This window comes from Mustela lutreola, chromosome 1 (genome assembly GCF_030435805.1).
Source record: "Mustela lutreola isolate mMusLut2 chromosome 1, mMusLut2.pri, whole genome shotgun sequence".
In the NCBI taxonomy this organism is placed as follows: Eukaryota; Metazoa; Chordata; class Mammalia; order Carnivora; family Mustelidae; genus Mustela; species Mustela lutreola.
This window is the reverse complement of record NC_081290.1, coordinates 242,455,092-242,475,547: the sequence shown is the minus strand read 5'-3', so window position 1 is coordinate 242,475,547 and position 20,456 is coordinate 242,455,092. Positions and strand designations below refer to the sequence as shown.

The 20,456-nt window shown below is 50.8% G+C and overlaps 1 protein-coding gene across 12 annotated transcripts in view; it reads right to left on the bottom strand.

Annotated features, from left to right (window-relative positions):
• MICAL2 (microtubule associated monooxygenase, calponin and LIM domain containing 2) overlaps window positions 1-20,456 on the bottom strand; it is a 210,769-nt gene that overhangs the window by 110,329 nt on the left and 79,984 nt on the right. For all 12 annotated transcript variants that reach the window (XM_059136366.1, XM_059136355.1, XM_059136373.1 and 9 more), the window contains exons 4-13: window positions 19,079-19,286; window positions 15,728-15,844; window positions 14,273-14,374; window positions 11,747-11,902; window positions 8,356-8,456; window positions 3,876-4,133; window positions 2,628-2,743; window positions 1,640-1,766; window positions 920-1,010; window positions 62-209 (exon numbers count right to left, since the gene is read on the bottom strand). In XM_059136366.1, the coding sequence (XP_058992349.1) occupies window positions 62-209; window positions 920-1,010; window positions 1,640-1,766; window positions 2,628-2,743; window positions 3,876-4,133; window positions 8,356-8,456; window positions 11,747-11,902; window positions 14,273-14,374; window positions 15,728-15,844; window positions 19,079-19,286 (1,424 nt within the window). The remainder of the gene's footprint in view (window positions 1-61; window positions 210-919; window positions 1,011-1,639; window positions 1,767-2,627; window positions 2,744-3,875; window positions 4,134-8,355; window positions 8,457-11,746; window positions 11,903-14,272; window positions 14,375-15,727; window positions 15,845-19,078; window positions 19,287-20,456) is intronic.

The following is a 20,456-nucleotide window of genomic DNA, read 5'->3' as shown; positions in this document are numbered from 1 at the left end:
TCTCCAGGGTCCCCCCGGGGCACGGAGGCCTCAGCAGGTACAGCCTGCACCCCCGACTCACATCAGCTCAGGCCGGAAACGGTGGATGATGGCACACAGGGCCAGGCCGCTGCGCCAGGATGTGGTCAGGTCAGTGACCTCGACGTGCTGGTAACCCTCGGTTTGCTGCTGGCACCAGGTTAAGAGCTTGCTGGGCCGGATGTCTAGCTCTGCAGCAGGGAGAGACAGACAGTGGTGGAGAGAGTCCTGGAGCAGGTGTGTCGGAGCTGCTTCTTGAGGAACGTCGAGGGAGTCATCAGATAGAAGGCGGCACTCCAGGAAAACAGAAGAGGGCCGTGCCATGGGAAAAATCTAGAAAGGCCTGGCAGGCTGTACACAACAGGGGCGGCAGTGGTGGTTCATGTGGGAGGGGAAGGGAGGGTAGGCTGAGAAGGCTGGGTGCCCAGCAGTGGGGAGGAGCCGGTGTCTGGGCAGGCAACAGAAGCCTGAAAGTCCTCTCAGCAGGATGGTGACCCGAGCAAGGCCATACCGATGCTGGAGAGTCATTCATTTAACCATCCCCTCCCTCCACTAGGAAAAGAGTGCAGCACATGCGGCCTGTTATCTGGCTGGGGAGACAAGATCTCCATACGGGAAACAACAGGGAAGGAAAAGCAAGGCCCAGTGAATCAATTGCACAGTTCACTTTCATGCCCTATGTGCTCGACACATATTCACGCCTTTACAACCAATCTGAGGTTGATGTTGTCCTTGTCCCGGTTTTACCGATGAGGAAACGGAAGGACAGAGGAGAAGTGCCTGGCCAAGGTCACATGGGTCATAGCAGCAGAGCTGAGTGGGCTGCCGGGCCTGGGCCCCCAAAGCGTTCCCCAACCCTATACCCCTGCAACCTGGCCAAGGACCTGGGGCAGTGGCTTACCCCTCCTGGAGAGGCTCATGGATCTCCTCACCGAGCCCAGCCTCTCGAGAGGGCATGGGTGCAGCTCCTTAGTGATGTACAAATGCTTCACCTACAAGCCAAAGAGACCACACAGCTGCCCATGGGTATCTCCCCAAAGCTGGTCTCGGGGCCAGCCCTACTTCGACTCTGTGTCTACCAGCCCTCTGTCGCTGGAGGGCATGACTTTGGGCAAGAGGTCCTGGGGAACGTGAGATGCTGAGCAACGGACCTCAGCTGTCCACCCAAATGCGGGGGGACTCAAGTGTAAAAGCACGAGACTGGCTGATTCTACAAACATCACACTGTTCTTTGCACTGTTGCCAGAAGTTGGTGGCTGTGGGTTCCTGGGTCAATGGGAGGAAATGGGACTGCAGAACGGGGAACTGAAAGGACCTGACAGTTGGCGGAGCAGACTCTGCCGAGAGACGTGCTTAGCGACCCCTACTCATGGTGACAGGAAACACGTCAGCGTGTGCGCAGACGAGGACAGATGCTGCCTGTGTTCTAGTTCTTTCCTGCAGGCTAGAGAGATGCTGACTCTCTTGTCTCTCGTGGCTCTCCTAGAGAGAGGAACTGGTCCCACAGCTGAGCCAGGAGTTATCAGCGGCCTCAGCCCTAGGGATGGGGCCAGATTGTCCATGGCCTCCCACCTACCGGTCAGGGCAGGGTGACCCAGATGGGGCCTCGGGGAGGACTTACCTGATGGGGCCGGACACAGCTGGAGTTAAGATTTGGGTACCGTGTCCCTGGGTCCAGTGTGTACTGCTCAAAGTTCTTGTTGATGTTCTCCGGAGTGGTCTGAGGTAACAGTCGGTAGAGACTCTCTCTAGGATGAGGCAGAGCCCGGGGGTCAGGGACTGCTCTGGCAGCCGCATGCCTTCATACCCCCAAACTCCTTCCCCTGCTCTTAAAGGTTTAGGTGTGTTTGTGTACTTCTTCCCTGCAATGCCTGGCCCCTGTGGTTCCTGAGACTCACACAGTGGGAGACAGTCGAAGGACTAGGGAGAGGGGTTGGGACGAGGTCCAGCGGCAGTGATGCTGGCCTCCTTCCCCGAGCAGAGGGCAGGGACACCAGAGCTGGCAGCTGAGGGACCTGTGGTTTTGCTAGAACCTCCATTCAGCCATGCTGCCTCCTGTGGCCTCCTGTCCCCTGTGACCACAGGCCTCCACACCCAAGACCCGCAGAGGCCAGTCCCCCTTCCCCGCCCCACCTGCCAGTCTTGATGTCTTCCAGTCCACCAGCTGTTACAGCCACGTGGCCAGCAGCAGGGGTCTGGGAGGGAGCCCAAGGTCTCAGCAACAGCAGAAGAGGCCTGAGAGATCAGAAGCCCAGGCAGCTGAGACTTCCCCTCAACCTCTTTCATCTCACAGTGACCTGGCTGTGTTGGGAACCCCAACTTTGGGGCCACTCCAGATCAGGATTTCTCTTTTGCATTCAGGTCCTAAGGTCCTGGCCCCAAGAGAAGTCCCTGGAGGAGGCAGAACCTAACACAGAAAATCTCCCTGGGATCCTGATGATCCAATCAGGCCACATGTGAGAAGGACAAGAAAGAGCACAGAGGCTTCAGGTTCATCCAGGAGCCGCCTGATGGCCAGCCCTGCTCCCTTCCTGTCCAAGCTGTGGAACCAGCATGCCCTGCCCCTACCCACCCCCATGCCCAGCTGGAAGCCCAGCAGCAATACTCACCTTTCAGCAAGCAGCTCCAGGGGAGGGGTGCCCTGATCCCAGCTTTTCACCATCCAGGCTGTGTCAAATGCTGCCAGGAAGCCCCGGGCACAACCTGTGCCCATGGGCCAAAATGGCTAGAGAAGAAAACATGCAAAATTCCAGTTGGTTCTCATGCCTCCCATCCCACTCCCCAGGCTGCTATCCCATTCTCTCCAGCATTCAGTGTTTGCCCAGCCCGTGGGAGGCACGGGAGGGAGTGTGGGGCGACAGGACAGCCCCCTAGGATTTAGCACGAACACATTCAGCTATAGCAGCAAGTCACACATAAAAGGGGCTGTGTCCCACGAATGGAAAAACTGCCAGGGGTCGGGGGTGGGGAGGAGGCTCAAACAAGGCACAGGCAAATGCCCCCCACCCCAACCCAGGGAGATGGAAATTGGGAAGGCTTCACAAAAGAGTTGCATTTATGCTGATTTTAAAGAATGGGTAGGCTTCTAATCTTGATCCATTCAAGAGCAGCAGCATGGGCAAAGGCCTGGTGGAGGAACGGAGCAGAGTAACAGGAGGGAATGCTGAGAAGGGAGACAGTGGGGTTGAGGGGGAGTTGCCGATCACAGCCCACACACCATGGTAAGTGAGGGCTGGTCCGCCAAGCTAAGTTCCAACTGACTGTCCCCTGGGCACCCAAAGCATGTTTGGAATTTGACTCTTACTTGGGATAAATAAACATTTTTTGGTTACTGCTTACTTTAAAGATAAAAATGTAACCCTGCTGAAAAAGTTGGTTCAAGCTAAGGATGCTTGCAGTTGCCGATGCTTTGGGCAGCATTCTGAGCTGGAGGCCAGGGAGGGAAACCGGACTTTGGGGCCCACATGTCTTTTTGTCCCCTCTATGATCTCCCTGTTGCAAGGCCCCAGAGATCTCCCCTTGTGAGGAAAAAGTTGTGGCCCAGCTGAGGGGGTACACGTTCTGAAGAGACCTGCCCATGCAGGCCAGAGTAGGGCTGACTAGTTTCGTACTCTGACAAAGAGGTCAGTGCGAAGAGCCCAGAAGTGCTGAGAGGAAGACACCATGAGCTCCTCTGGGTCTGGTGAAAGGGCAGGCCAGGTGCAAGCTGGAGGCCAGGATAGCCTGGCCAAGTCCGGCCCACTGGCAGGGAGCCCGTCCTTCCCCTGGCTGCGGGAGAGCAGATGCCACTGGCCACACCAGAAATGCAGGGATCTGTCTTCTACCGGGAACAGGGTGGTTCCAAACACAGATGCTACCTCGAGCAAGCTGTCGCCCACCAGGGCCACGAGGAGCTGGTGGGACTGGCGCTCGCGCACCAAGGCGGCATTCTCTGAGGCGTACATAGAGGTGAAGTCGAACATGGCCACGTCAGGCTGCCCGTAGTGGTTCAGAGCGAAGTCTAGTGATGGCAGCTGATAATTGGTGGCGAAATCTGCGGCCTCACGGGCGTAGGAAAGCAGGTTGTCCTGGTTCACGTTCTCCGCGCACAACAGCATCTCTGTGTCGATGTAGTCCTGGGGAGAGAACGAGATTGCAGTGTGGGAATCCACCCCCGTAACGGGCAACCGTTCACACCCACATCTTTGCAAAAGAACTTGGAATGGTTTTGTACAGCAAAGCTAAGCAAAACAGAAACTCAGGGCCAAAGGAATCAAGAGGAACGAAGTCAGTCATCTGTCAGGGTTGACAGAGCTGTGATTACGCCTCACACTTGGCTTTGAGCTTCCTGGCATCCAAGGCAAAAGGGAAATGTGATCTATGGCAGTGCTTTCCTTATCAGAAAGAAGGAAGCATAGACATTCCTAGGGGAGGAAATTTTTTTCCTGGCACTAAATTCTAAAAGAACTATCTCACGTCGGAATTTTGATAGAGAACATAGTGTCGTAATAACCAGCTTACTCAATAATGGTCTTGTGGTAAATACAGAAGATATTTTACATGGCTGGTTCTTGTGATAACTTTAAGTACAATTAAAAGATGAGAGAGCAAATAAGAAATAGTGATTTCATAGAAGACTAAGCTAAGCTAATATGATCCAGACATGCTACATTTGGTGGTCAAGCAAGACCAGAAAAGGCATGAATGCTTGGCAGAGCTCTCAAACCTTCCCTCCAGAATCAGCTCTCTCTTTTCTTGAGAGGCTAGGGCTGCTCAGGGCTCTGCTTTGCTCTTAAAATGTAAACTGTCACACTCCTTGCTAAAAGGAGGAGGGCCGTGGCTTAGAGGGGCAGGAGATTCATTCCTGACAGACGCTGGCGGTGACCTGCAGGACATCCCCCAGAGTCTAATCTGCTCATCATACGTCTAAGAAACTAGAAGGCTTTCCTCCCAAAAGGTGACACAGAAAGTGCAGATCCCAAGGTGGGGCAGGGGCGTGGGCGGGAACCAGTATGTGAGACTAACACAGGCCTCGGGGTTATCCACAGCCCGAGGTCAGATTCCACCTTTGCTTTTCACTAAGCAAAAGTGGGCAAATTACTGAACTTCTCTGAGTTTCCATTTTCTCATTTCTCATTCTGGGAATAACAAAATCTACTTTACACAGTGAGGACCGAAGGAAATCATAGACATAAAATCCCTAAGCTGACTCCTGGCACATGGTAAGTGCTCAGTAAATGGGAATTTTTTCTGTCCCCTATAATTTATGATGGCACAAAACATAAACGTATGGTGAAGTACGCTTCTGGACCATTCCTCACCCACACACCGACAGGAGCATTTAGAAGGCACAGCCACATCAAGAAATATAGTGACCCACTGTGTCAGTTTTCCTAATAACCAGGATTTCAAATACCTTGTTCCAGAAATTTTAACAGGCTCACACCAAACTACGTCACCCAGATCATACCCAGCACTGGCCTGGGAGCCCTGTGTCGGGTTGTGGCGTTCAGGTTGGAGCTCTTGCTATTCACGTGTCCTTTCTCACACCTGTTCCTACAGTCACATGACCAATCCCCTCCCTTAAAGGCATGGAGAGGAGACGGGGATGGAGAGGTCTTGAAAATACCCTTTTTCAGAGCATCCTGTAGGTAGGCTGGCTGACCAGTGAGTGTGAGCACTGCACAGTGAAGGTCGCTGGTGCTGGTGGCCCGGAGAGGAGCATGTGTTGGCCTGGGAGCCCACCTGGGCCAGGACTGCTGGGTGGAGCCACGGGACCTTGTTGGGCAGGAAGTTCCAGGGGAGTGGATGGATACAGGAGCAGGACCACAGGGGCGGGGTGAGAACAAGGACAAGGGAGAGAAAGGTGGGGATGGGGCCCTATGGAAAGTGGGCAGGCCTGGAGAAGGCGTTTTAAATTAAGACAGAGGCAGGAGAATGAGGGTGGGTCCCATTTTCCACAGGCACAGGTATGGAAGAGAGGCTGTGTCCTAGGCAGAGAGGAGGGCCCGTAGAGGGAGAAGCATCAAGAATGGCCCAGGTGGGGAATCGGACAGAACAGTTGCCCCATGTACTAAGCTGAAAAGAATGCTGGAGACCAGAAGAGGTCAGGTAATGGCTTCCTACGAGGGTGGGTTCAGCATTTGGAGACCAGCTCTGATGTGTGCTCACCTTGCCCATTGGCAACGGCACTCCCTCACACAGTGGCAAGGACAAGCCTGCTGCATCCGGGAGCCCCAGCCTGTATGTATACGGCCCAGCAGAGGCAGGGCCCGGCAATGGTCCACCCTCCTCATGACAGAGAGCAAGAAGGACAGAGCTGGGAGCCCAGAGACATGGTTTCTTGAGGAGATACTTCACTCTCCCTTCAGGAGCCATGGGAAGCCCAGAGATCAGCAGGAATAGATGGGGAAGCAGGTCAGTCAGTCGATACACTTTCACTCAGCACCTCTGTGTGCCTCTTGGAAGATGCTGACCCATGCAGGGAGAGAAAGTGAGAGAAGACTTGCCATTCCTCTGGGAGCATGACAAGAATGTTAATTTGAGTGGCTCAGGGTAGATGGACCAGCTCCCAGCTATGCAAATGCCACAGAGCTTGGCTGGACACGGGGAGACTCAAGGCCAGAACTCCTGAACCAAATGGCCATCCAGCTTTCTCATGTCCGGCCTGGGGCCTGTAATTTCTAGCCAAGAATTCCTATCTTATACCTAGGGGGCCCTGCAGTACCGGCTTGGAAGATGCCCCCGGAATCTGTGAGGAGAAGAAAAGCCTTGGTGAGGACACCCACGAGCCTGGGATCTGCTCCCAGCTCCTCCGCAGTCATGATGGATTCACAGTGAGTCACGCTGGCCCACCTGTGCCGTGACGGAGAGAGGGGAGTATGCAGGGGCTACGACAACTGTCAAAGAGTTGAGTCACTGTGAGCAACGTGTCGTGGTCTGGACAAATGCCCAGGGATACCCTGAGGGAACCTTAGTATCCCAGAGGCTGGAATACTCAGCCAGTGAAATAGGAAACCCATGTCGAACTCTGCCTGATGCCGTAGGGTTGGTGTGTGGGGCCAACAAAGCCCTCCTCCGTCCCTCCTTTGCAGAGATGCCCACCATGCTTATAGCCTTGGACACCAAACAGTCCTTCACTATCTGCCACAGGCTTCCCGAGGGACAAGGCAACTTCAGGAGGGATGCCTGTGGAGCAGAGGGAAGAAGGGGACCCCACCCCACCTCCCCCAGACTGGGTCAGCCAGGGAGTACCAGACGTTGAAACCCATCGCTCACACATCTACTAGCTGTGCCCAGTCAGCCTCCTGCACCCACCATCCCACCATTCACAGCCTCCTGTCTGCAACTCAGGCTCTGAGCAAGGAGGCGGCCCAGGGGACGGCTGGGTTACTCATGGCACCCGGCCGGCAGCCAGCACAAAGTGGCAAGAGGACAGACGTTCATCTCCGACAAGCAACAGTGAATGGTCACCATGCCACCCAGCCTGCACCTGTAGAGCAGGCTGACTTCGGACAACAGGATCCCTATCTTGAGGTACCAGGCAGCAGCTGGGGCAGGAACAGAGGCTCTGGAAGGGTTATAAACTTGCCCAAAGAAGCTTCCAGTTCAGAGTCCCCAACTCCAAGTGCTTTCTTCCAACCCGGTGCTCTTTTGAAGATGCAAAGGCAGGACACAGAGGCCAGGAAGCCAGCAGGACAAAAAAGCAGGTATCCAAACCAGACAGAAGTTACACAGGGAATCCATAACCCCCCTAGATGGGCCGGGCACTGGGACAGCTACTCTGTACATTCTCTCATTTACTCCTGCAAACAACCCTTTCAGACAGAAGCCATTATTCCAAGTCTCTGGAGAAGGAGACTGAAGTTCAGAAAAGCTAAGCAGCTTAGTCACAGTCCTGAGTTAATCTGCCACAGAGCCAAGATTCAAGTGGAGCCTTTCTGACCGCGAGAAGAGACAGCTCCGTGCCACCCCCATGACAAGAGGGCCACCAAGGGAAATTCACAAGCGCATGCATTCTCAGTGCCCCAGTAGAACGAGGAGCCCCCATTGGCCTCCAAATGACATGGGACCTCTCCAAAACAGGGGCAGGGTTGAGAGAGATGTGGGGAAGGAAAAGACCCCACTGATCTCTTGGGGGCAGAGGCTTACACAAACACCTGAGTGCGGGTCTCAGCCTGGCTCTCTGCAGGAACACGTCCGCCCATAGTGCTGTGGGCTCCTTCATCCAACGCTCACACAACAGCACGGAGGAGGAGAGCGGTGGGCGGTGGTTCCTTCCCGCCTCCCCACCCCTTGCTCTTGCACATGCTGGGTCGCAAAGGGAAAGAAAGGACATGGCAGCCAAGAGATACGTACATTAATGATGACACCTTTGTCAAGCAGGCTCTGCTTCTTGGCGGTCATGACAAAATAGTGGGTGCAGTCCTTATAGTAAACAATGTTCTCAAGATCAATCCCTGTGAAGAGAAGCGTGCATGGACTCAGTCTGACTCCCGCCGGGCCTCGCCCCAGCACAGGTGTCATTACTTACCTGCATGTATTTACGTTAGGCAAGGTTTTAAAACATACAAGCCTAGAAAAGATAACACTGAGGGCTAGAATTTCCCCATCTCCACACAGCTAGCTTTTAGCATACCACTAAGACACTGTTTTGGGGTTGTTGTTTTGTTAAGATTTATTTTAGAGAGAGGGAGAGAGAGAGAGCACATGCCCGTGGGAGCAGGGGGAGGGGCAAAGGGAGAGAGGTAATCCTCAGGTTGAGTCCTCTGTGAGCTAGGAGTCTGACACGGGGCTTGATCCCAGGACCCTGAGATCAGGGTCCAGACTCTATAGTCGGCTGTTCCACCAAATGAGCCACCTAGGTGTCCCAAAGACACTATGTGTTTTTTAAAATTAAGATATTATTGATATATAACATAGTGTCAGTTTAAGGTGTACAACATGTTCATTTGATATATTTATATACTGCAATATGATGAAAACACTTTAAAAAAAGAAAACCTCAAAGTCCTCAACGGCTGAGGACCCGTATTTTCAGGCTAGAGCAAAGTGCTACAGAAGGGCGAAGAGTGGTCCGAGGCATGGCACCAAGCAACAACAGAGCTGGGACTTGAACCCCAGCCAGTCTGATTCCAAGTCCCATCCACCACACCCTGTATATGGCCAGAGATTCAAAAAGCTGGGTGAATTCTTTCAAGCCTGTGCTAAGCAATGTTTCTACTATCCCCCTTATGTGGGAGGGAACCCAGATACCCTGGCAGGAACAACTCAGTTTAGAGGCCTGGGTTGTATAGCTTTTCACTTTCCAGCAATTGCCAAAATACTTTATAGACTAGGTTTCTGTATTAAAAAAAAAAAAATGCTGTGAGAGCTTAGCTCAGTGGTTCTCAAAGTGGGGTCACCCTGGCTGGCACCATCAGCATCACCTGAGAAGCTAGAAATGCTAAGGATTAGGACCGTGCCCTGGATCTAGTAGATCAAGAAACAGAGCATGGGGCCAGCAATCAGCACTTTGACAAGCCCCACAAGGTGATTCTGATGCACATGCCAGTTTGAAAACCACTGGCTTAGCTTCTCCGAAGGGAAAGGAAGAGACTCAAAACTTATCAGTGGTTGACACAGGTGTGCTGGGTAACCATAGGAACCCCTTTATTACTGTTAAGTAGGAAATAGCCATCAATGCAGAGGGCCACCCAGAGAATCGGAGGAAATTCATCGTTGTCACTGTGCAAGGGGCACTGTGAAACAATGGCCAAAGGTGACTATCACAGCGAAATTCAAAGGAAACTCATTGAAACATTTGGAAAAACACACACAATGTCCTGTCAGAATCCATATTTGGTGGTTTGTTGAAGTATTTATCTTCTTAGTTTTTGAGAGGAACGGAGGGTTGAACTCATTCTTAAATCGTGCACAAGAACACAATATGCTAGAAGAAAATATTCAATAAAATCGTGCCACGTGGTCAGTCAGAGAGTCGGACAACGGGAACACATCCTCGTGGCCAGGGAGCAGCACAGTCTGCTCAATACGGAATCCCATTCCAAAAAACCCCACTGGCAAGAGTCCAGCAGGAGAGGTGTGCTCTGTAACGGTCAATCAGGGGCCAGCGCACGTCTGCCACAAAGGGCCAGAAAGTAAGCATTCCAGGCTTCATGAGCCATCGGGCCCACAACCATTCTTGGGGGAGCCGCCATGCGCAGTGACATGCATGACCAGGGGTGACGGTGCTCCAGGAAGCTTTTGTTTATGGACCTGGAAACCTGAGTTCCAGACAATTGTTGATTTGCCACAAAATACTCTTTTGCTTTCTCCTCGGCCATTCCAAACTATTGAAACCGTTCTTAGCTTGAGGAGAATATGGACCCACATGGCCAAGCACAGTTTGCCAGGCCTCCCATTTGGATGTTTGGGGGCAGAGATGTACAGCCTCTTCACGAGCCATTCTGCAGCCTGCAAAAGTGACCATTGGGGGGATGCGGCTGCAACATGGACAACATTTACAATGCGATGCCACATGAGAAAACCAGAATCACAAAGAGTACTGACACTCTGCTAAGAGCTGGAGCCATGTGGAAAGGGAGGGTACAAGTGGACGGTTACCGAAAAGCAGTATATGGCAATGAGCACTATTTCTGTGCTAGGTGATGCTGAGTGTGGATGATTTATTTTTAGCATAAAAATTTTAGGGGCACCTGGTTGGCTTAGTTGGTTAAGTGTCTGACTCTTGGTTTCAAGCCAGGTCATGATCTCAGGGTCATGATATCAAGCCCCACGTCAGGCTCTCTGCTCAGTGGGGAGTCTGCCTGAGGATTCTTTCTCCCTCTTCCTCGGCGCCTCCCTCCCCCTCTGGGTCTCCCCTGACTCACACTCTTTCCCTCAAAATAAATAAAAATTTTTTAAAAATTTATTTAACACTGTTGTCACACTGCCTTTCAAGGAGAGATATAGATTTTTAAATCAGGTTAAAAGAAAAAAATCTGGAATTTACTTAATTGGCAGCAGGGTTTCATCCCTCTTTCTCCTTGCCATGCTTCCTTCTCTCCACCATCATTGTGACTGCCAGACGAGCTAGTTGTTTGTTTACTGTCCCTCCCCAGAGAAGGGTCTCATTTTGCCCACTGCTCTTTCTCAGGCCCTTGAACAGCATCTGGCCTCAAGCAGGCAATCAACAAGTATTTGTTGAGTAAATGAGTATCTTCAAAAGATTTCAAGGCCCACAGCTAGGGGACAATTGATGCGTGGGGGTGAGTACACATTCCCTGGGTTTCTCTGGATGTTCTTCATGCGGAAGGACACCTGGCACCCTGAACCAAAGCACCTACACTTCTTCAGAGACCCACCCAGGTTGCTGGCTCCCTCCTCACAAGGCTCCCTAAAGCTCATGCTGCATCAGGCACAGACCGATCTCCACATCAGGGTGGTTTCCCTGGGTGTCCATCACTAGACAAGGAGCTACTTGGGGAGCAGACCATGCCAGCCTCAACTTTGTATCCCATGATACTGAATACCAGCACTGAACCGGCCTATTGAGTAAATGCTGAGTAAATATATCTTTATCCATTTTGACGTACAGCATCCAGAACTTTCCCTCGAGAATCTCTCTTGTCCTTGAAGGAATCTGCCCATTTCTATCCTAAGGAGAAGTCCCTGCTTCCACATAATCAGAGTTGAGTCTCCCAATCCCAAGAGCTGGGAATGCCCGGCATGGACAATGGTTTGGTTTAGAGAAAAGTGAAGGTCCCACCTGTTTCTTCTTTAAGGTCCTGAAAAAATTTCTGGTTGAAGATGAAAGCCACGCCACTAATCTCTTCCACCTTGGCCTCAGCTGTGCTGTTTCTGTTTATGAAGTTGGCGGTGATGGCAATAGCCAACTTCCCACGGAATTCTTTCCTTCTGAACCCTGCATGAAGAAAAAGGGGAAAGGAGAGTCTTTCTTCTGCATTTGGTGTGAAAACTGAGAAAGATTATGGAGGAAGCTGTCCTCAGATGCCTCACAGGCCAGTGAACCCAGAGTTCTGCCTGGAGAACGCGGCAGGTGGACAGGCCAAGTTTTGTACCCCAAGAAGAAACCCATCCCCAGAGGCTTCAGTCAAGGGGACTTTCCCCCTTCCTAAAATCTATAGGACCAATTATTCTTGTGAGGCTTCTACAGACAAAAGGCTCAAGTGATTTTCCCAGCAGGCCCATCATGCTAAAGGCTTGTTAGGCACAGCAGCTAGATAAACCCACGATACATGCATTTTGAACTTTTACAATTAAAACTAAATTGTCAGCGTTTTTTGTGTCCCCCCCCCCTTGAAAAGTAGGATTATGAGATTGAATTCCTGTAGGATGGGAATTTTAACAAATTTTCTATTTCTAGTCTCCAGTGGGTGCTTAACCCACACTCAGTAAATATCTAATGAGGAGACAGAAGTCTAACTTGTAATTGATTTGATACAGTGATTCTTGGGGTTCCTCTAGTTTTTGATGGCTTACATTAACTTTGATTTTTAATGGTGGTGACACAGAGGATCCCAAGCAGGGGTCACACTTCACTGGAACACCTTCTGCCCATCCCCTTTCTTTCTAGCATCTGGCTATCCCACAGTCCTGAATCTTCCCTCTGCTCCAGACACTACTGTTGACTCTGCTTAACTCAAGGCTCTCATCACAAGGGCAGGCTCTCTGGACATGCCTTTGTCCTCAGCCTCCTCCGGGAACTCTCCCTACATTTGCTCACCACATACTCGGACCTCATGATGATTCCCAAGCTTCTCTGTCAATACTCCCTTTGACTAGAAACTTTGGGGTTTTTTCTCAATACCTCCTCTTTAAGTCCATCTTCATTAAACTTTTATTGAAATGGTCAAAAATGGCCATTATTCTCTAGTCTAGTATTTCTTAACTGGGAGTGACTTTGGCCCCCAGGGGCATCTTGGCAATATGTGGAGACATTTCTGGTTGCTACAACTTGGCGTGGGGCATGGCGGTGGGGGGAGCCAGTTGTGCTACTGGAGCCTGGCCTGGAGAGGCCAGGGATGCCGCTAAGCTTCCTACTGGGAGCAGGACAAAGAATGATCTGGCCCCATATGTCAGTAGGGCCAACATAGAGAAACTCACACTCTAGTCTACTTAGTTGGTGCTAAGCTGCCTAAGTGGCTCTCCTTCTTCTTATCCTTCTTTTCCTGTCCATGAAATGCCTAACTATACTCAGGAAAGTGTGGATTTTGGATTTACAAATATTCAGACTTGCAGTTCTACCCAACCATCAAAATGGCTCCCCAAAATTCTAGTAGCACAACATTCAGGTTAACAGCTTAAAAAATCTTGGTCAAATATGGGTTACTGATTGCAGGGGTCTGGCACGTGTAGGGATGGAGGCAAAGAGAGAGGCAAAGGAGTGGGGAAAGGGTCCTGGTGGCACAGCTGGTGGGGAGGACCCAGCTAGGCAGTCCACACCTCTCAAATCCTCCAGCATCAGCCCTCTTTTCCAGGAGTGTGTTCTGTCCTTGGGGGACGTGCCCTCTCCATCAGAAAATGACAGCCTGCAGCCCGCGAGCAGGGCAAGCTCGAAGAGCAGATCTAGCCACCAGCCTGAGAGGCCATGTGGGACCACTACCACCCGCCATCTGTGGTCTCTTGTTCAGACAGTTAGTGCCAATTAGTACAATCTCAGCATCAATTACTCTTTGGGGGAGGGACTAGGGGATTGAAGACATTTCTGGTGGTGGCGCTCTTCTCCCAACCTGATTAGATCTTACTCCAAGAAAACATGTTATGCTTCTAACTTCAGAATTTAGAGAAGCATGGTTCTGCACCCTGAAAGTCTGGGGAAAAGCTCATCTTACTGCCCAGCAATGACTGTGCTTACAAGTTACAGAAGAGATGGGCTCTTCTTGCTGGGGTATTACACGTGACAAAAGAAGAAGGCCACCAAGACTCTAAGAACAGTTGTCTTAGCTGGATGAAGTAAGTGTGGGAGTGCTCAGTACCGTGGACTCACTGACAGGGGCTCCATAAATGCATGCTGACTCACAATTGCCATGGCACTTTACCTTTATAAAGCATTTTTACATATAAGTCCTTTCATAGCCCTCATGACAAGATTCTATTATCTTCATTTTATAGGTAGGAAGGCTGATGGTTCACAGACCATGAACACCTGCGCTCTCGATGATCAGCCTCAGGCCTGGCAGGACAGTCTGCCCTTCTATCAGGGCCACCATTCTGTAGCCCCCTCCCAGTCCCAAGGCCCCCATCCTCAGCTCCAGGAAAAAGGAGTCTTCACCTTCCAGTGTGTTCCTGCGGCCGTCGGCGCCAATGATGACATCAAACTCAAAGTCCGACAGACAGTGGTCCGCAGGGAGAAATTCCGCCCGCCAGCCGATTTCTACCAAAACAGAAAAATGGTTTGAGTTGGCAGAGAAAGGTGGGAGGTCCCTGCAGTGTGGGCCGGGGGAAAGGGGATATCTCTAGGTAAAGGAACCCCAGATAGATCTGCCAGGGAAAGACCCAGAGTTCTCCTGATTCACACTCGCATCTGGAGACCTTCTGGCTTCAGTATCTGTTCAATCCTGGAGAAGGTAAACCAGCAGCGCCCACCCCATGCCTGATTTAACCAGTTTCTATAAAGGCTGAGAGTCTATCAATGGTCCTCAGGCCAGTCCCACTTGAACCCTCTCTGTCTCAGTGCACTCTACCACATCCTCTTCATACTCCCATACAATCCTCCTTGTCCTCCCATTACTGACCAGACCCAAATGATGGATGTGCAGGGTGTCCAGAAACCAGTTCAAATTCCCACTTCATTACACTCAAAATGTTCTGTTGGGCAGCACAGAGCTTTTGATGGGAACACTTCCAGGTAAAACCTTGCTGGTCATCCAGAATTGGGTCTGGGAGAGGCTAAGGGCACATGTATCTCTGGAAGGTCCCTAAAAGATGCTGTCCTGCTACAAAGGTCACTAAACGCCTCTCCTACACTCTGGAATGTTTTGAATGGAGGACAGGAATGGTCAGAGCTCTAATGAGCCCATGAGACTCTGAGGTCTCCAACACGAAGCTACCCAAACCACAAGCCCTACCCAGGCAGCAGCGGCTTTTGGTAAGAGATAAGCTGCAGAGGCATCATGAACAAACTCTTGGTCCACAGTGTGCATGAAATCAGCACCTACATGAACATATACTATAAGGAAAAAGAGCAACATGGCTAAATAAGACATTACCCACCACGGGTAACTTCCGTGGTTGGTAAACTATGCTTCAGAAAGGCTTTAAAATAATTACATACCAAATAATATTATGGGCCCTTATTTCATGTTTGTTCAAGAAGCTTCACTTTTTTTTTTTCTTTACTGGATTTTAAAATATCACGTGGGAACAAGTGCAGCCACACGTCCGTGTATGTTCCCATGCGGTCTGAAGAACTAGGAATGAACTTCAACAAACAACTGAATCTAGATCTTCTATCCTAATTACCTAGTACTTCGTTTGTCAAAGTACCACCTCCCACTGACACGGTAACCAAAGGATAGGTTTAGTGGCTTAATAAGTGCCCTGGGAGGAGAAGAGCAAACCTAAGGTGGCTGCGTTGGGCAGAAAAGGTAAAATGTCCTTTGATGGGATTATGCCCAATAGCTCCCAACAAGAGTAACTCTTATGGGAACATTCTCTGAGAGCTGCAAATGTGATCTCCACTTGCCAATATCTGACTTGTAAACATAAGAGGAAGATTATACTGTACTTTGATTTTCTTGATCTTCAGGAGGCTCTAGAACCTTCACGAACTCCACATTCACGTGGATTTCAACTCCCAGCATCAGGGCCACCTTGAATAGGATGAGCTGCAGCTGACGAATGCCTGTTAGGTAGGAAAGGGGAAAGAGAAGAGGTGTCAGCAGCCATGCTTGAGTGCCTCCTGTATGCAGGGTACTCTATAATCGCTCCTCATTGATCTCTGAGCAGAGCAACAGACCAATGATGATCACGACTGAGAACTAGTTATGCGCCGGCCACTCAGCGTTTTCACATTTAACCCTTAACTGTGGGATAATTATTCCCATCTTATAGATGAGAAACTGAGGCTCGGCCAGGTGAAGTGACTTATTCAAGGTCATACAGCAGCAAACTAGAACACGGACCCAGATCTGTCTGGTTCCAAGACTGCGCTCTAGCTTTTAGAAAATGCTCTCAAGATGGAGGCTCTTCCTTTCCTGCCTCCTCCCTGAGAGGGCCGCTGGTCTGACAAGGCAAAGATGGAAAGAGGAGTCAACCTCGAGAGTAATGGCCACAAGTCAGTGATGAAATGGCTCATTTTGTGGGGGACTGGGCCTAAGCCCTTAGCCATCCAGGGTCAGCATGAGGGGGGATTTCTCTCCACAGAGCTGGACTCATGGGAAGTCACCTTGTACCCATTGCCCCAACTCCCCCGATGAGTGTCACTAACTCATCCCTGGTCATTCAGCACACATGGGTCTGTCTCTGAATATTCTACTGTAGAGTGCAAAACTCTCTATTTTGTGGGCTTTGTACACTTAACATTTATTGAGCATCTATAGTGGACCAGGTGCCATGGTAGGTATAGAGACACAGAACGCACTCTAGTGGAGGAAACACAAGTGGACAGGTGAGGGCAGGCCACCATGGTCGGAGGCAGGTGGGGGGGGGGGTGCAGAGGAGTGGCAGAACAGGGCTGGAGTTGCAGTCCAGGAAGCCAACAGAGTACCAAATCCCACAGACAGATTAGGGATATGATGGCTGCAAGAGGCCAGGGCACTTGGGAGTTAGGAGGCTTCTAGGAGTGGAAATCTCAGCGAAAATCTCTTTCACAGGAGGTGGGAAGAAGTCAGATCTCAATGGAAGGAGTCATGGGTGGGACGCACAAAGTCGACAAAGAGTCCTCTCTTTCTATGGTAAATGTTTTGAAATAGAAAAAAATTAAGGTAATAAGAGAGGGTAGAGGGGCAGTGAGGTAAGGGGCAGGAAACCAAGAGGGAGCAGAGTGGAGCTGAGCAGACTGCTCAGACTCAGACACGGCAGGGAGGGCAGGAAGGGGAACTCAGGTGGAGGCCAGTGCAGGAGGACAGAGAGGGGCTGGCGATGGGAGTGCCCGCCAGTGGCTTCTCCTCCCCAGAGCAGAGGAGGAAGGCCATTTGCTCAGAAGGAGTTTTGGAGTGAGCACATGGGAAGGGGAGGAGGGTGCTGACACAAGACATTTGGGAACTGCTGAGGCGTGCTGGGGGCTGGGGCACAGCTGGGTCTGGAGACCAGCATCTGTCTGAAAGGAAGCCAGTCAGCTCGGGCTTAAAGAATCCGATCCCCCTCCTGCCTGGAAACAGGCCTAGGCAACGGCCTGGCCTCTCCTCTTCATTTCAAGGCTCCTAATCTACCTTGTTCTAACACACAGTAGGTGTTCAGCAAATTCTCCCTGCCTCCCTTCTCACAGCCAATGCAACCGCTCTTAACAATGAGTGCCCCAAATGTCAGAATCTCAGATCCAGAGTCTTGCCAGGGTTTCTGAACACGGGGAATTTTCTGAGAACTAGGGATTAAATGGGAGCCCCATCAATGGGGCAGAGAGGGGCTCCCAACTGGCAGGGAAGGCAGCTCAACAGAGGGGGCGCTTGCAAGGTCCCCTGGTGCCCAGCTCTGCCTCCCAGGAGCGCTCAGTGGGAAAGTGGTGCTCAATGCTGTAGTTCTGATTTGGGCACCAACATACATTCTTCTGTGGGTGGTAGAGAATATTCCTGAAAGCTGACACAGCAGCCTTCTGGGCAAACCCAAATCTCTTTCCAACAGACTCCTGGAATTTTCTCATCCCAGAGTGGGAATACAGTCTGGGGCCACTGCTGATAGGTTCCCCTGTACCCGTGACTAAACTACACCCAATGTGGCTGACCACTGTCTTCAGTCATTCTTCTGAGCCCCACACCCTTTCCTGTCAGTTCCCGTCCTCATGAGAACATGGCTCTCAGGGCTCTCCTGCCCCCCATGAGTTGAAAGAAGGCAGCTCTGGAACCTGAAGCTGGGGATGCCAGCTGCCTCTTCCTCTTCCTCTTGCTTGCTGGCACAGTGGTAAGCACATCACAAACTTGACCTCACCTACCTGATCCTCTCGAGGGTCCAGGGAGGCAGGCATTCATCACATGTGAGGGAGACAAAACTTGGGACTTGCAGAAGGTAAGGAATTTGACCCAAGTCCCACAGCAAATGGGCAAGACAGATTTAGAGCCCGGATCTGTCTAAGCCCTTGAACTCTCCCCACAGTGTTAACCTCCCTGACATTTATAGGACACAGTTTTATATATGAAATGGCTAAAGGCCTCCTCTCCACTCAGCATGAGAGGGAAGTCTGTTCTGCCACAGCCTGTCTGCACAGATCTTGCCTCAAGAGACCCAGGCTGGAGTAACAGAGCAGAAGGGCTTGGATGTTCCCCTGAGCATGCTTGACTGCAGGGCTGGCCCAGGGCCTGAAATCCATGTTTCCTACTTCCCCCTCCTTGTCTGGGTGAACCCCTGTCATGATGCCCTCCCTCTTTTTAAAATGCAAGGAAACTTGGTCCAGGGCCTGCCAATTGTGTCATTCCTCTTCTAAACCTGCCACGGTTTTCCCCAGAACCGGCACCACAACGTCCACGTGTTGCTCGACACCCTGGCCCGTTTCATGGTTTTGTGTGCCTCCCTCATCTGAACCCCTCTAGCGAGTCTAATGGCTCTGTTAACGTGCAGTTTATCCCTGACAAGATCTCGGTGAGCTCTCTGCGAGGGCAGACCATGTTACCCACCTCTGATTCTCTTCCCCATATTTCATCCATTCACTCAGCAGAAGTTGACTGAGCACCTACTATGTGTCAAGCACCCCTTTATGCCCTGAGACAATCCGGTGAGCGGGGCACATCACAGGCCCCAACTTCATGGTGCCTACAACTCAGTGGGGCACATGCAGCCCAGAGGTAGCATAAGGCACGGAGCAGGGCCTTCACGAAATGTCTGCCGGTTGAATGTACGGACCCCCACGGACGTGTAAGCTGGAACATCCTGGAAACTCAGTGTGGAGAGATGTGCCCCAGGGGTTGGCCCCATGGGCTCTACTCACTGATGTGGTCAATGGAGCCAGCGCAGAACTTCCCATAGAACTTCTTGGCTCCCAGGCCCCGCAGGTCATGGATGGTGAAAGGCCACAGGTGCAGCACATTGTTCCTGGAGAAGGTGTCCCTCTTCTCCACCACAACCACTTTGGCTCCTAGGTAGGCAAGTTCAATGGCAGTGCGCAAACCACATGGTCCTCCCCCAATGATGAGACACTGCAGAGGTAAGAGAGGAGAGAGACGTGTGGTGATCTCTAGCACTGTGGACACAAACCCCTTGCCAACAGCTAACGGGTCCACTCAAATGAACCAGCAAGTAGTAAATGAAGCACCAGTTAGGACCTGCCATTCATCCACCCAAGGTACCTCACCTGTGGGCCAAACCAGTCCCCGCACCAAACCCTGGGAAAGACACAGAAGTCCAGGGACTTGGCAGGGAGGCACAGAAAGATACACTTGAGGTTCTAAGTCAGACTAATCTGAGCTTAAAGCCCAGCTCTGGCACTTGACCTCTTAGCTTCCTCATCTGGGAATGGGTATACTACTCTTTCCTCACAGAGTTATCAAAAATAAGACTAGCTTTTAAAAAGCTCTGGTGCATCACTGTGACCTCAGATGAGGCAATGGTTTCTTAGATGTGATAACCCTTACACCAGCAAAGCAAGAAGAAAGAGATAAATTGGACTTCATTCCTAAAACTTTTCATGCTTGAAAGGCCATCATAAGAAAGTGAAGAGACAGCACACAGATGGGAGAAAATAGTTGCAAATCATAAATGTGATAAGGGACTAGTAGCCAAAATATGTAAAGAATTTACCAACTTAATAATTAAAAAAAAAAAAAAAAGATGACCCAATTAAAGAGCAGGCAGATAATCTCCATAGAAATTTTTTCCAAGAAGACATATAAGTGGCCAGTAAGCACTGGGAAAGATGCTCAGAGTCATTAGCTATCAAGGAAATGCAAATCAAAGCCACAATGAGATACTACTTCATACCCACTAGGGTGACTATCATCAAAAAGACAGACAAAAATAAGTGATGGCAAAGATGTGGAGAAACTGGAACCCACATTTGTCGCTGGCAGGCATGTGGATGGTGCAGATGCTTTGGAACAGTTTGGCAGTTCCTCAAAAAGTTAAACAGAGTTGCCAGACAAGCCAGCAACTGTATTCCTGTGCATCAGCCCAAGAGACATGAAAACATACATCCACATGGAGATGGGCACATGAATGTTCATGGCAGCATTATTCATTATAGCCAAAAAACAGAAACAACTGAAAAGTTCATTAGTTGACGAAGACACAAAATGTGGTATGTCCATACAAGGGATGATTCAACTCCAAAAAGGAATGAATTACTGAGCTATAGATGAACCTTGAAAATG